Genomic DNA, 17,080 nt, shown 5'->3' on the forward strand with positions numbered 1-17,080 from the left:
CCAGTCCCAATCATGCACCGGTGGGGTCCCTTGGCCTGGCCTGTACCCTCTTGCCATCCGGGACCCCTTGGGGGATGTTGGAGAACCGGTTTCGGCCTGATCCCACAGGTATAAAAGGCTAATATGCAAATTAACCAAACAGCAGAATGACCGGTCACTATGATATGCACTGTCCACCAGGGGGCAGACGCTCAACGCAGGAGCTCAACGCATGAAGCTGGGCTCATGGCTGGCAAGCGCAGCGGTGGAGGCGGGAGTTTATAGACATCCCCCGAGGGCTCCCAGACTGCAAGAGGGTGCAGGCCGGGCTGAGAGATGCCCCCTGAGTGCACGAATTTCATGCACCAGGCCTTAACGCTGCTGCGGAGGTGGGAGATGTTCCTGCCACCACCACTGCGCTTGCCAGCCATGAGCCAGCTTCTGGCTGAGCGGTGCTCCCCCAGTGGGAGCACACTGACTACCAAGGGGCAGCTCCTGCGTTGAGCATCTGCCCCCTGGTGGTCAGTGCACATCATAGTGACCGGTCATTCTGCTGTTCGATCAATTTGCATATTACCCTTTTATTATATAGGATGGTGAATTATTTGGCCTCTTTTTTGTCCTCTCTATACATTTTACTTTTTGTAGAAATGACAAATATAATTTGAATAAGACTAAAAAGAAAGTAATGAATATCAAAGAGAACAGTTGTTTTATCCTTCTTTGACAGAGTTAGGTTTGGTAACTCCCTGTCTCTAATATTTGTTGAATGGGTGAGGGAGTGAATGAATTTGGAGTGAGTGAAAAAATGAATCTGAAATATACATACTGTTCCTGCTTGCAACAATATGGGTAATTAGTTTTAGCTTAAAAATGATTATTTTTCTAGTCTAATACTCAATTTCATTCATTTTAGTGTATTTAGAAAAGTCTACTGTATATCTTGACCTTTACTTTAAGTGAACAATGTAACAATAGTCATTTAGTCTATAAAGTGAAATTCCAGAAATTATTCCCTTAGAAACTGAGATCATTATGTAGGAAGAAAACTCTAGAAGCACATAAGTGTAGAAAGTATTTAAAGGTAACCCTAGAAAGGGAAAGTTTATTAAGTAAGGAAAAGTTTATGATTTGTAATTTCATTTGATTTTTGCCTCTTTAAAAAAACAACAAGGAAGATTCACATATGCATAGAAAGAAATTACTCAGTCTTATGCAAAATTACTTTCTTGAAATTGCTGATCAATATCCCTTTTACTTAATCAGACTGTTGGTACCATTTAAACACAGAATGATGCCAAATGAGTAGGCAGTTACTAGGGAATATAGTTCAATGATTTCTCTCTTTAACATCTTGAAAGCTGCAAAAAAAAGTTATCCACTCGGCATGTTTGCTCTTGAAATAGTCCAGCAATGGTAGTGATAACATTTTCATTGGTTATTTTTTCGAATAGTTTGTAAGTGGAAACTATTACTGTATGGAAAGAGAACCTTTCTTTTGGAGGACACCTGGGCAGAAAACGTTCTTTTACCTGGTACCAGACTCCCTCCTTCTTCTCTAGACCAGACCAAGTAAAACTTATTTCATAGTGACTCTCTTTATACATTACTTTCATATTCATTCACCTTGTTCAATGCCCCACCTCACCCTAAAGTATTCTTTATCAGTAGAAACTGTATTTACCTTGATAAATACAAACTTTCTATGTGTGCTTTTACTTAAGTTATGCTATTTTTTTAAGTTTCATTTTTATTCAACTCTAGCATTCCATTCCTGTAAGCCATCAGAATTTTCTCTGGACTGATTTGCAATATGATTGGTGTTTGCTAGCAAATGTGGAACTTTTCAGTCCGTGTCCTTTCTCTATGTGATAGAAGATCTAATTACCACCCAGCATGAAAGAGCAGCTGAAATGAAAAAGGCAGCAAGACAAGGCACTAGCTTCACTCGGAGCCAAACAGCTATTTCCTTTATGCATGTCTCAGCTAGAGAGCAAAGGGAAATACCATTCATTAAAGTAACTCATATATTAAACATTCTCTTCCTCTCTGGATTTAAACTGAAAGGGGATTTGTTCAAATCTTTATGGAAGCAAGCCATTAAACAAATATTTTTAATTTTCTGTAGTATTCATTAAGGTATCCTTAAATTATGTAAAATATTTCCATCATCAGGGTTGTTAGACATTGTCCCAACACATTTTCTTGACATTTAAACAGATAAAACCAACAATCTTTACAGAAATGAAATAAAATCAAGCGAATCATTAACCATTTTTTCATAAGGCTTAGAATTTTACTCAATTTGGAGCTTTTGGATACTAAATCAGGGGGAAAAAATAACACTAGATAGATCTTTTAAAAAGCATTTGTCATCTTAATATAGTAGTTTTGGGGCTTTTTATTTTCTGGAATAAGTTGGGGGATTAACCTCGCAGGGGCGAAAGATTGATAATATTTTACTTTTTTAAATTAATGTGGTTTGAGTTTTCAGTTATTATATTGTCCAAAATTACAAAGGTAGATACCATGTGGTATTGGGGGCTGTGGAGAAACACTTTATAAAAAATGGAAATACATGTCCTAGCTGGTTTGGCTTAGTGGCTAGAGCATTGGCCTGCAGACAGAAGGGTCTCGGATTCGATTCTGGTCAAGGGCACATTCCTAGGGTTGCGGGCTTGGTCCCCAGTTGTGTGTGTGCAGGAGGCAGCTGATCAATGATTCTCTCTCATCATTGATGTTTCTCTCTCTCACTCCCTCTCCCTTCCTCTCTGAAATCAATGGGGATATATTTTTTTAAAAAGGAAATATAGCCGAAACCGGTTTGGCTTGGTGGATAGAGCGTCGGCCTGTGGACTGAAGGGTCCCGGGTTCGATTCCGGTCGAGGGCATGTGCCTTGGTTGCGGGCACATCCCCGGTGGGGGGTGTGCAGGAGGCAGCTGATCAATGTTTCTCTCTCATCGATGTTTCTAACTCTCTATCCTTCTCTCTTCCTCTCTGTAAAAAATCAATAAAATGTATTTTTTTTAAAAAAAGGAAATATATATGCCCGTGACTTAGCAATTCCACCTTTAGGAACCTATTCTTGAACATATATGGATAAAAATGTTTCTAGTGATATTATTTGTAATATAAATAGAAAAAAATGCAAAAAAAAATCATTATTAGGAGAATATTAAGTAAGTTATGATAGCCCTAGCTGGTGTGGCTCAATTGGTTGGAGCATCATCTCATACATTGGAAGGTTGTGGGTTCGATTCCCAATCAGGGCACATGTCCAGGTTGCGGTTCAATCCCTGGTCGGGGTGCGATCCCTGGTTAGGGTGTGTGTGGGAGGCAACCAATTGATGTCTCTCTCTCTCTCTCTCTCTTTCTCCAACTCCCTTTCTCTCTCAAAAAAATAAATAAATAAATAAAGATATATCCATATCCAGATGTACCTCATTTTTTTAAGTAGCTGCTCTTAGAATGAAATACATTTCCATGTACTGACAAGGAATATTCCAGAGCAGAGAGACTGTTCTTGGGTGGAAGGCATTGATGGGAAGGGCATACTTTTTATGTGCTGTTTGAATTTTCTTTTACCATGTATATGTATTAGCTTTCATAATTAAAAAGAAATTTCAATTTTTTCTTTAAGGACTCCGCCCAGGAAAGTGTTATCACTCGAGACATTCATCGGACGTTCCCTGCGCATGATTACTTTAAGGACACAGGAGGAGATGGCCAGGAATCGCTCTACAAGATCTGCAAGGTAGGGCCCTCGGCCTCAGGTTTTCTAATTGATTTTACAGACTATCTTTCAGGAACCCATCTGAAAGAGTTTGAGATTTCTTTCCGTCTTCCTTTCTTATGTGCACTGTGCATGTTCTCTGCTTTACATGGAAACTTCAGTCCCAGGTCCTGAAGGTATCTTTTTGGCTGCGTGTTCAGTGCCAACTGTGAGGAAGAGGCACAGTATAGTCTCAGTTTGGCTCTGCTGCGAACAAAAGGGAACAGAAGGTCCGCTTCAGGCCACTGCAGTAAATGCTCAGTGGAGTCCTCATCACTCTGACCTTCTGACAAGATAATGTAACAGTTGTCTCAATTTTTTGACAGTAAGCAGGATTAAGAAGTACTGTGGCACCTGTTACTGATATACTCTGTGTTGTCACAGTGTTAGTCTTCGTGCAGTTTGTATGTCCCATTTTGAAATCTTTCTTCTCCCTCATGGGTGGTCGGCTTGGAAGAAAACTGTTTCCTAGCGTTCAGTAAATATGCTTGGGTACAAAATATTCTGTCTCTGTTAGTGGAGAATACTCATGAGAATATTATTCATTTCTCTAGGTCATACCAGAAATGCAGAATGAAGTTAACTCCTCATATTGTCAATGCTAAACAAGGCCAAAGACTCAAAATTATGAAAGCATTAAACAAAGTTGCCCCTTCCTCACACTTAAGTTGCCCTACGATGTGCATGGGTATACTCAGCGTTGTTCTCATCTACCATTGCAATAGAGATTAACCAACAGTGAACTATCCAAAAATCTTGTAAAAATATGGAGAAAAAGCAAACATTATGGCTAATTTGTAAGTTAGATAACCAGTTCCTGAATAATCAAATTTAGCCTTTTGAGCATCAGAGATGGGCCAGTAGGTAATCAGAAGTATACTCACATATCGACATCATTGTATATTTACTGTTTGTTTAAATGGCACTTATAAAAACACTTGCCTGCAAATGCTAACCAAGCAGGATTGATATTTAAATGTGCAAAGGGCTCAGCTTTCAGTAAAGTCATCCTTGCATGTTTGTGGGTTAGCCCTCTGCTCACTCCTGTCTTGTTTAGTTTATATTGTCTTTTTTGTCTCATGATGGCCTCATTTTTTAGGATTATAAATATATGCACTGATCTTAAGTGCATAAATAACTGAAAATCTGAGAATGTACTGATTTCTAGAAAGTGATACATCTTTTAGTTTTAAAAATGTCAAAACCATCCACCACCACAAAAAATGTATAATGTATTTATTATATGCTTGTAATAGGAAAAGGTAATTATTAAAAATATTTTCTACCTGTTTTGAAATTCTACAGGCTAATTAGCTTCTGGCTTGTGTAAGGCAGATATCAAAATGTATGTAGTTTCTAAATTTATTTAGAAGGGCCTGGCTTACGGGATATAGAACAACATTTTCCCCTTAGCATTGAGTATGTTTTCAACCAATCAGTGACTTTTCCCTCAATTTTTCTCTGATTGATGCTCGATTTTTTTTTCCACATAACTAAACAGATGGCTCCATGTGCTTGCAGCCTCTGACTTAGTTTTGCTCTATTGTAGTAAAAACAGTATTTGCCTCATTATGTAATATTTAGAGGGAAATAGCTGAAAAATTACTGAACACAAAGATAAAAGTTAAACAGTTGGTAAATTTAAGTTCTTGCTACCCTTGCTTTGGTATTGCAGGCTAATAATCCAATCTTGAATTCATTAAAAAATATTCATTAGTAACTTACTCATGTAGCCATTTTAGATTATCAGTGTAGCTTTTGAAACATAATTAGTTTTAAAAATTTATGTTTATTGTTGAAATTATTACAGATATTCCTTTTTTCCCCCCATTAACCCCTTCCAATCCTTCCCGTTCCCCTCCCCAGACCTTCACTGCACTATTGTCTGTCCATAGCAGTTTTAAAAGCTTTTTTTGAGTAAAGAATATTATAAAAATGTAGTGCTAAGATACCTTAATTGCTGACTAAATTGCACTAAATTTTGTGAAAATTGCAGAGAACGAAGGAACCATATTAAAAACATTTTAAAATTCAATATAGTAAATATAAATTGCTGAGGGTTGTAATATCGTACTAAAATATGAATTACTTAAACGTTAAGTTTACAACAGCCTTTGATAATGGAGGAGAGCAGAGATGAACATATCAGAAAATGTTTTAGAAACCAAAATTCACTGGAGTCCTACCATATGGACCACTTGGTTTGTCATTGACACAACTCCTCCTCCTTTTGATTTACCATGAATTAGCAGTCAAGTGCTCATAAAGGGAAACTCAGGTGGTTGTGATAACTCACAAATTGCACAGCATACTTATGAATAATTTAGGATTGAGTATTATTCTCAGGTTTGTACATCCTATTTCCTTTGCTTTTTGCATTCAGTTTGAACCATAGGCTTTCATTTTATGATAGCCCCATGTCCCCCAAAGCTATTGTGTGTGACTTGAAAGCCACAGAGTGTGACCTACCTGTTCTATCATTTTAATTTCTAGAATAATATCCAACATTATACTTCACACACTCAGCAGTATACCTTTGAGTTTACATTCTGGATACCTTGCACAAAACCAAATAAACATTCATAATACATTGATATAAAATCAGCCATTTTGTTATATAATCTGTAAATAATGACAGTTTTGCTTCTTACCAATTTCTTTTATTTTCTTATTCTTTTTTCTGTCTTAACACACTGGACAGAACCTCTATTATAGTGTTAAAACGAAGCAGTGAGAGTAGACATCCATGTCTTACCCCTGATTATAAAGGATCAGCATCTAATGATTTATCACTAAGAATGGTGCATCTTATTCACATCAGCAACACACAGTATAGACCTTTTTTTAAAAAAAAATACAGTGCCTCCATGTGCCTTATAATAATTTCACATTTACAGAGTGCTTTCACACTTACTACCTCATTTATTTCTGACAACTCCTCACCTGTAAGGCCTATATGAGAGTTACAGTATGCTCTGCTCTTAAATTGAGACAGAAATTAAGAGAATTTTAATTACAATAAGTATTGAAACCAACTTTGGTTTCAAGGATACAAGAGTCTGACTTTGTAGTTGAAGTTTTCTGTGGCTCTGGTGAGATGAGAAATGACCTGAACTGTCAGGTTAGAGGGAACACAGTTAAAAACCTGCTGTCATGTTTTAATGGCCCTGTCAATTTCAGCTTTTGCCTTTTAATATCATTTTCACAGTAGGAGGAAATCAAAATGGTTCAAAGATTCTTATGTTGTCATAAATTTATGTGTGGAATTGAACTGGAGGTGTAATAGTAGAACTCATAGGATTCTGAAAATGTAAAGGTTTGGGCTCCCCTTCCTCCCTCCCTTCCTCCTTCCTGTCTTTCAATAACATGTTTTAAAATAGTGTCCTTCAAAGGAAGAAAAATGTGATACCGTCCCAGGTGTCTTTAGCACTTGTCTAATTTACATATGATGTAAAATCTGTTTTCTCTTGGGGGACAGGTTGGTGCAGTTTAAAGGACTGAGCATCAGGAGATCTGGTTCTGGTCTCCATCCTTCCCCTAAGAAAATCTAAGATTTGGAGGAAAATCACTTTTTGGATTTGCTCCTCATTAGAGTATGGGGTCTGATAAGATTATTCTACTTCCAATTTGCTATGATTTTTAATGTTGTTTTCAAAATTTTCCTAAAATGTAACAGATGAATTCCTATGTCAGATATTCTATCTCTCATTATTGAAGCTATAAGGGAGCGTGATTTAACTTTGAATATTTACTGGCTTTCTGCTGTTGTGTTTGGGTGTGTGTTTCAGGAACACCTGAAATGAAATACATTTAGTGACTGACTTTTAGATAACTTCTTTTGATGAGAATTCTTCTCTATGGCTTCCTTTTTTCACTCTATTAATGGTATCTTTTGATGAATAGAAGCTATTAAAAAAAGTGAGGCCCACTTTATTAATCATTTATTTTATAGTTAGTGTTTTGGTGTCCTGTTTAAGAAGTATTTGTCTAACCCAAAGTCATGAAAATATTCTCTGATGTAATCTAGACATTTTATTCTTTTGCTTTTTACATTGGGATTATGATCTATCTATAGTTGGTTTTTGGATGAGGTAGAAGTCAAGGTTCATTACCCCCTGCCCCATATGTGTCTCTAATTGATCCATTGTTACTTTTAAAAAACCATTCTTTCCCCTACTGTATTGCCATAGCATCCTTTTTATAAGTCAGATCCATGTATATGTGGGTTTGTATCTGGGCCATTCTTTCTTTTTTTGGGGTGGGGGCAGGAGTTGTTATTTCTTTTATTTTTTACTGAATATGTTTGACATAATTACACTCACTGTATATTTAAAGTATACAGTGTTTTAATTTGATACATTTATGTATTATAATAGGATTGCCATTGTAGCAATATTTAGCATCTCTATCACATTATATAATTATCCTATCTTTTTAGTGGTTGGGATAATTAAGTTTTTGTGCCTTATTAGCAAGTTTCATGATTGTAATAATATATTATTACCTATATTCATTATATTGTGCATTAGCTCTCTATGGCTAATGTGTATTCATTGCAAATTTGTACCCTTCATGAATATCAATCTTAATCTCCCCACCCCCACTCCCTGGTAAACACCATTTCACACTTGGTTTTCTACAAGTTTGACTTTTTTTTTAAGATTCCACATTTAGGTGATATCATATAGTATTTGTCATTTCTCTGTCTTACTTATTTCACTTACATAATGTTCTCAAGCTCCTTCCATGTTGTCTCAAATGGCAGAATAATTGTGTATATACACCACATTTTTGTTATTCGTTCATCCATTGATGGGCACTTAGGTTGTTTCTCTATCTTGGCTATTGTGAATAATATAGTGCAATAAACATGGGAGTGTATATATCTCTTAAAAATTCTGGGGTTTTTGTTGTTGTTGTTGTTGTTTTTTTGCTGAACCATTCTATTCCATTGATCTATTTATCTATCTTTGCAGCAGTACCACACTATTATAATAATAGTGGCTTTATAATGTCTTATTATCTTGTATTATTGGGCCTACAACTTTATTTTTCCTCAAAATTGTTTTTGCTATCTGGTCCTTTTTAGTTTTATATTTTAAAATCAGCTTGGAAGTTTTGGAGGGGGAACAAAACACGTTTGAAGATTTTGATTGGTGTTGCATTGAATTGATATTACAGTATGCTAATTTTATTAGTTTTTCAAAGAATCAACTTGGGCTTTGTTGATTTTATTTATTAAATGTTCGCTTTCTATTTCATTGCTATATGCTCTTATTTTTTAAAAAAATATCTTTCATTGATTTCAGAGAGGAAGGGAGAGGGAGAGAGATAGAAACATCAATGATGAGAGAGAATCACTGATCGGCTGCCTCCTGCACGCCCTCCACTAGGGATCGAGTCCACAACCCAGGCCTGTGTCCTGACCAGGAATCGAACTGTGACCTCCCGATTCATAGGTCAACGCTCAGCACTGAGCCACGCTGGTCAGGCTGTTCTTATTTTTATTGTTTTATTTAAAGTGTAGTACCTGATGTTCTATGAATATATTCTTGTTTCTTATCTTTTGATTTTTACTTACTTGCTCATGTTTTCTTCATGCTTGATTGTTTTTAATAGAATTCTGGATTATATAAGAATTATAAAGCTTTGGATGATGTTTATTCCAGAGGACATTCATTGTTCCTCTAGTAGGAAGGTGGAGTATTTGGGGGTGGAGGCAGAACTCTTTGATTCAGGTTTGACTTTTTTTTGTGTTGAGACCTTTCCAGGATCTCAACTAAAATCCTGAGGCATTTACTAGAGACCTTCTTCTTGGGTGGGTCCTCCTTCAGCCATGTCCTTGACATTAGGAAAATACTGAAATCTCTGCTCATTTATATTCTCAGTATTCTTGCAGGCCACTTTTTCCAAAATTTCCACTTCTTTGAGACATTATTTAGCTCCCATGAAGAAATAGGAGTGATCAAATTTTCACAATGTTCCCCTCAAACATTTTGGTACACAAGTAATTGGTTAATAATTTCAGATTTTTCTAGCGGAGTGGGGAAATTTTAACTGATCCTTTTGTTTACATTTGGGATAATGGGGGGTACCAGATTAGCATACTGATAAATCTTAATCTCTCAGAGTCAGAGTTTTACTTAGTTCTATTCCTTCCTTTAAATCATCCATTTCACATTTTCCATTTTAGAAGAATTGTCTATTTCTGCTTCATTGCCAAGGACAATGTTTATAGCCATTCAAAACAGCAAATGCACACTCACACATATATACATACACATATAAAAAAGCTTCATGGCGTGTGTGTGTGTGTGTGTGTGTGTGTGTGTGTTCATGCTTAGCTCTTGCTTACAGCATCTCAAAAACATTTTATATTTGTTAGTATCACTAAAGTCCTTCATGACGGATTAGCTTTGGGTTTAAATTTTGTGGTCCTCTTTAATATACATATTAATAGGATAGACTTTCTGAGTCAGAGCTCAACTAAGAAGATAGGATGTTATTTTAAATAATGGATTTTTCTTCTGAAACTGTAACCGTGAAAAGGTCAGGTTTGTGAAGCTGGAGTCCTGGAAAGAGAATGACCGATCTGTAATGCTTTTGAGAGTGTCTGAGGAGAATTTAAAATTTCCTTTGTGTGCTTTGTCCTATAAGCTTTCCTTGAAATAGCTTTGTAGTTTCTGTGGAGCCTGTGGTCTTTCAAGTGAAAGGCTAATTGAAGCCCTCACACCATGACTGGAATCTAGGAGGGAAGTGGTAGGTCCTAAGGATGATAAAAATCAGAGTACACAGGGATTGGTGTTTCCCCTAAGGGCTTGATTATAGCAACTTTTGAAAAAACAACATTACTCTTTGAGGAAGATAAGAAGTTAGATTACTTTTTAAAATAGAGAAAAAGGAAGAACAAAATGAACCCGTAGAGACATAGCACAAGGAGCCTTCAAATAAAATGCTGCTCATGGTGCCTCCTGCATTTATGGTTTTTTACAACATAGAGATCTATTTCTATTCTAGATTTAAATGCCTTCAATATCCTAAACAATAAACTCGAAGTTATTTCTGAGTGAATTAGTTATGGAATTATGGGCACTTGTTTCCTGTTTACTAATTATTATGCAGTTGGCAATATCTTTATAACTCTAAAGCCTCCTCCTTAACCAGACCTCTTCCTGCATCTTTTAGAGACCTGGGAAGGGTGTGAATCTGAATTGCTTTCCTCCTCCTCCCCATCTGTCCAGATCTTGGTTGCCCACTTCCCTTGTGAAGCTTGTCCTTCCCACTTCTACCCACAGTGATTTACAGATTAAAAATACTTTCTCTGAAATTTAGACCATTATTATGGGTTATGTTGTGAACATCACCTGATTATTTTCATTTCAGTCTTTGAGGGAAGAGGCTACCTCTGACTTTTTTCTTTGTCTCAGAGAACAGAGTGCAGTATTAGTTACACAGTGTCAATATAATTAACTCAGAGGTCTTGACTCATGAAACTGACAGTGTTAGTCTAGGTTTTCTAAGAAACTTGTCACCAAGACAGGATTAAAGATGTAAGAAATACATCAGGGGAAATGCCTATAAAAGAAATTGGGGGGGGGGGCGGGGAGGGATGGGGGAGAGCTGGGAGAGCATGGACTCCAGTGCTAGTCTGACCCCAAGGGAAGAAGAGAGGAAGGAAAGTTGATGGAAGTGTCTGAGACTGTAGGGTCCCTCGAAGGAAACTTTGGCAAGGCCCGTGGGGAGTCCTCAGCCACAGTTGCCTATGAGATCCCACGTCTGCCGGAAGCTGGCCTACCATGTGTTGTTGCTGCGTTCAGTCATAGGCTGGGAGCAAACCATGGGAAGTGTGGCTCAGGTGCAGATGCAGGATGGGTTTCAGAGCACAGCAGTGGAGACCGCCTGCTAATTACATCCCCATTGGTGGAGATCTGGGAGGCATATTTTCATGGTCATCATACTGATCTTTTAGATAACATTTAATGTATAGAAACTCTAAAAGAGCTCTTTATTTCTATCACTTTCTTCTTCTGAAAAGTAATTTTATTCACACAGATTATTCGGGATAATTTCCTAAGATCAGAGCTGTTGCTTAATTTTAGAGACTTTGTTTAGGATAGCCTTTACATATTATTTTTTAAATCAAAAGTCCAAGAATGTAAAAGAAACACTCTGAGTAATTTACCATTACCACACAGTAGTTTACTTATAATAGAGGCAATTTTTTTAAGGTTATGGTAGTCTACTTATTTTACATTTCCTTCTTTTATAAAACCACACAAATATATCAGTTCAGTTTTAAATTGTTGCCAAGGGCCTTTTTTTTTTTTTTTTTTTGAAGTGTTATATAAAAGGAAAATTACATCTAGGAAGTTTGCCAGCTATGTTAGATAAGAAAATTGCTTTGTGAGTGAGTATCAGTGAGTACATCTAGCCTCTATGTTTATCGTTACCAGTATTTAGATTATTTCATGTCAGTGAACCTATTTTTACAGCTTATGTAGATAAGCATAAAGACAAACTTAATAACCATTTTTAAAGCCTCGATATTTTATTACAATCAACAGACAAAATGATTCTGTCAAATCTATGTACATATGTATATTTCCATGTCTATATATTTTTTAAACAATCTCAAACTTACAGGAAAGTTCTAAGTACTGGAGTTTGGTGTTTTCCACTATTTGAGAGTGATTTGCCATTATGGTGCCACACTGCCCTCAGTACTTTAGGGTGTTTTCTAACAAGCAAGAATATTCTCCCACATAACTGTAATAGAACATAGAAATCATGCACGTAGCATTGATATATTGCTTCTGCCTAAGCTTTAGACCAATTGTACAAATAATGTTCTTTACAGAAAAGGAGCTAGTTCAGAATCGCACATTTCCTTTAGTTGTCCTGTCTCCTTGATTTCCTTCTGTCTGAAACAGCATCTCACTCCTCCCTTCACTTGCTTGCCCTTGGTGCTTTGGAAGACTACAGGCCATTTTCTAGACTGGCTTTCATTTGGGTTTGTCTGATGTTTCGTCGTGTTGGATTTGGATTATATATCTTTGGCAGGACTAACAGAAGAGATGACCTATTCCTGGCAGGGAGCACACTGTTGGGGTTTTCCCATTATTGCTGATGCTCACTTTGATCACATAATTAAGATGTTATTTATCAGCCTTCTGCACTATAAAGTTACGTATTTCTCTTTGTAATTAACAAGTACTTTGTGTAAGGTCATTTGTAACTATGTAAATATCCCATTTCTCATCAGACTTAGCATTTATTTATCATCTGCAAGTGTCATCTAAAAGTCAGACTGAACAAGGAGTCTGGTCAGAGAAACAAGTAAAGTAAGGAGTCGGGAGAGGTTTGGTGGAAAAAGAGGCAAGTTTTGAGTAGAGGGAAAGGATTCACTTTAGTTCAGTTGGAGAAGCTTAGACTACCAGTGCTTGAAAGAACTCCAAGCAAAAGAACTTGCTAGAACACTGTGTTTCAAACTGTGAATCATAAAATCAATTTAGTAGGTGGCCTCTGAAAAAGTCATTTTTCCTACTAACCTAACCAAAACTATAAAACAAGTGGAAAGTAAGATGAATACAGACTGATTTGCATTGTTATTCTCAGCTCTCTGGTGAGAAAATAGTCTGTGGACTCGCTGAATTCATACCATCTCTCATGAGTGGTGGACCTTGATTTCGTTCTTTTTGTTATTGTTTTGTTAATCCTCATCCGAGAATATTTTTTACATTGATTTTCAGATAGAGTGTAAGGGAGGGAGGGAGAGGAGAGAGAGAGAAACATCAACGTGAGAGAGACACATCAATTGGTTGCCTCCCACATGCACCCAACCGGGGCTGGAGATCGAACCTGCAACCCAGGTATGTGCCCTTGACTGGGAATTGTACCGGCAACCCTTTAGTGTAGGGGTTATGTTCTAACCATTGTGAAACACTGGCCAGGGCAACCTTGATTTTTTTTATTGAACTTCTCTTGTAACACAAACAAGCATATAAATAGCACACTTCTCAATAAATGTTAAATGTATTTATGTAATGATGGATCCAACATTTGTCAAAGTGACATCAGGGTTGATGAAAAATGATTGACTTTTGGAGATCCAGACTTCTAAGGAATCCTCCACTTAGACATCTTTCATGGGGAAGTGGAAGCATTGAATATCTGTTTATCACTCATGCAACATGCTCTGTCATCAACAAATCCCAGGATTCTGTGTTCATGAAAAAGGCAGTGACAGAGCACCACCAGAAATGCTGCAAATAGGGATAGTATTAGAACCTTTTCCCTCTTCTTCAGCTTTCAGTTCTCTTTCTCTGTTCTCTCTGTCTGCAGTCCTTCTTCCAACTCCTAATACATACCCAATACACCACACACACACACACACACACACACACACACACACACACACCCATGTAAAAGTACAAATGAAGCAATCAGAAATATAACTGTATAAAGCAAAGAAAATTTAAAAAGTAAAAGAATGTTAATTTATCTTTTAATTTTTAAAATTCAGCAGAGCTCTGGCAACTGATGATAATGAAGAAAAGCTCTTTTCAGATTCATTAGATAATGATTTCATGATCTAATTTTTCTCTCATTAGAAGAGTGTGTGATAATATCATCATTAGCAGAAGAAGGTTAAAAGAGAACAGTAGTACTTCAAAAGATGCCATTAAGAAAAGGAAAAGGCAGGGCACAGACTGGGAGAAAATACTGACAATGCAGTCTAACAATGGGTTTGTAAACTGGACGAAATCTTAGGAATCAATAATTAAAGACAGTCACAATATATGTATTAATTGCCTAAAAGCACTTGATATGCTCCACATCATTAACCATCAAGAAAATGCAAGTCAGAACCACAGGAATTAATAAAAGGAAGGAGAATGGCAATATCAAGTAAGGACAGGATGTGAAGCACTGAGTACTCATACTTAGCTGGTATTGCCATAATCATTGTACCACTACTTTGGAAAAACAGTTTGGCATTTCTTATCAAGTTGAGCATTCACTTATTATTTGAACCCTGAACCTCCACTCTAGGTATTTACCTAGTGAAAATGAAAACATATATCCACCAAAAAACCTTGTGTATACATTACAACTTTATTCAGACTAGTAAAAAACGGGAAAAACAACAACAAATGTTCAATCAATGGGAGAGTGGATAAACAAATTGTGGTATATTCATGCAGTGGAATACTACTCAGCAATGAAAAGAAATGGGCTACTGATACATGCAGTAATATGACAGAATTTCAGAAACATTATGCTGAGTAAAAGAAGCCAGGCACAAAAGAGTATACATTATATAATTCCATTAAATGAAATTCTTTTTAAAATGCCAACCTAATAATATTGATATATTGTGATCAAATCAGATCATTACTTGCCTGGGTTTGACTGCAAAGAGGCGTTGAGGGACATTCTGGAATGATGGAAATATTCTGTTATGATGGGTTACCTAAATGACCCAACTCAAAGAATTGTGCAATTAAAATGTGTGCATTTTATTGAACACAAGCTATATATTTCAGTAAAAACGTTTTAAGTAAAAAAAGAGCTGTAGACCCTGCACTTGTGACCTCTTTGGCATTTGGGAGATAGCACACTTAACCTCCCTATAGAAACCCTTCCTGGTTATCTTTGATAACATTGCCCTGGACATTAAATGGAAATCCTCTCACTAAGATGAAGCCCAGCACATGGGTGGGATACGTGCCCAGGACTCAAACAGCATAACTGGGCTGTTCGTCTTTTAGAAATAAATATGGGAGCACCTGAATGGGTCAGTAAACTGTGGCCCATGCTGCTTGCTTTTGTACCTCCTTTGAGCTACAAATGTTTTTTTATATTTTAAGGGGTTGTTTAAAAAACAAAAACAGCCCAGCCAGCATGGCTCAATGGTTGAGCATCAACCTTTGAACCAGGAGGTTACTGGTTCTATTCCCAGTCAGGGCACATGCCTGGGTTGTGGGCTTGATCCCCAGTGTGGGGCATGCAGGATGTAGCCAATCAATGATTCTCTCTCATATTGATGTTTCTATCTCTCTCCCCCTCTCCCTTCCTCTCTGAAATCAATAAAAATATATTTTAAAAACACACAACATGCCACAGATATATGTGTCCCTCAAAGCTGAAAATATTTACTCTTTGGACTTTTACAGAAAAAGCTTACTAATTCCTTTTCTTTACTCTTTGATCAGCACACCATGCCTGCAGTAACTGAGTCAATTTCTTAAAAACTTCTAATGAGTATCTTCTTTAAAAGTTATACTCCAGCAGTTTGAAGTGCTAAGTGGTATATATTATGCATACAACCTTGTTTCCTTTCCTCTAAAGATAAAGATGAACCCTGAATTAAATGGTATGACAGCTATTTCCCCAGGAGCACTGGATTTGCTATGAATGGGCCTCTTTGGCTCTGTACCTGCCATCCTGGTTAGAATGATGTTAAAGATTGTGAATCCAGAACATTTGTGAGACTCTCTCAGGCATTCTGCAAAACAGGCCAGCTAAATGTTTCTGCTTTACCCCAGTGGAACAAATGGGAGGAGTCATTTTTACCCTTTAGCCTTTTGGAACGTGGGAGAGTAGTTTAGAAGATGTTTGAGAAGGTTATAGAAGGTGATTATCTTGTCTATTAGATTAGAGGATCCTCACTACAGATTCAGCAACATTAAGATTTTCCCCATAGAGTGTACTAGAACCCACATCAACTCAAGAACTTCCCACCTTCTCCTGTCCTTAGCTCCTGCCTCCCATGATCTTATTTGCCTGATGACAAACCACTCTGGTGCTCTGAGCATCTCTTTATTCCGAATGCTGACGAACCTGGGGATAATGGGACATCTAAAATTGCTTTAGGAAAGGTGCTGCCTCTTTGGGGATGCCTCTGTGCTCATGATCCACACATTCAAGGTGAAGGACCAGAGAAACTGTGGTGACAGTGCATGGACAAGAACAAGCAGCAGCCTGATGTGAGCTAACCCCTCAGTGAAAGTCTGTGAATGTTTATGAGACTTCTCTCTCTTTTCTTCAGGCCTACTCTGTCTATGACGAGGACATTGGGTACTGCCAAGGACAGTCTTTTCTTGCTGCTGTATTGCTTCTGCATGTAAGTAATTTTCCATGTGATAAATGGTATGGTGCTGCCAAGTTTAGTTTATTTTCTACTTAGTTTTGTCCTCCCTCCTTATTTTCCATTTACCTGATGGAGATTACACATGCATATCTTTTTAGAAACATACCTTTGGTGATAAAGTAAGAGATCTGAAGTCTTTTTTTGAAGTCAAGAACAGGACAGTTCCTCATTAGCA

At 37.1% G+C, this 17,080-nt stretch overlaps 1 protein-coding gene across 5 annotated transcripts in view; it reads left to right on the forward strand.

Moving 5' to 3' along the window:
- LOC103289977 (rab GTPase-activating protein 1-like) overlaps positions 1-17,080 on the forward strand; it is a 438,759-nt gene that overhangs the window by 268,844 nt on the left and 152,835 nt on the right. For 4 of the 5 annotated variants that reach the window (XM_054712112.1, XM_054712115.1, XM_054712114.1 and 1 more), the window contains 2 exons: positions 3,621-3,734; positions 16,804-16,878. In XM_054712112.1, the coding sequence (XP_054568087.1) occupies positions 3,621-3,734; positions 16,804-16,878 (189 nt within the window). The remainder of the gene's footprint in view (positions 1-3,620; positions 3,735-16,803; positions 16,879-17,080) is intronic. The other variant, XM_054712113.1, reaches the window with a different exon arrangement.

Source organism: Eptesicus fuscus, chromosome 22, assembly GCF_027574615.1.
Source record: "Eptesicus fuscus isolate TK198812 chromosome 22, DD_ASM_mEF_20220401, whole genome shotgun sequence".
NCBI classification, from domain to species: Eukaryota; Metazoa; Chordata; class Mammalia; order Chiroptera; family Vespertilionidae; genus Eptesicus; species Eptesicus fuscus.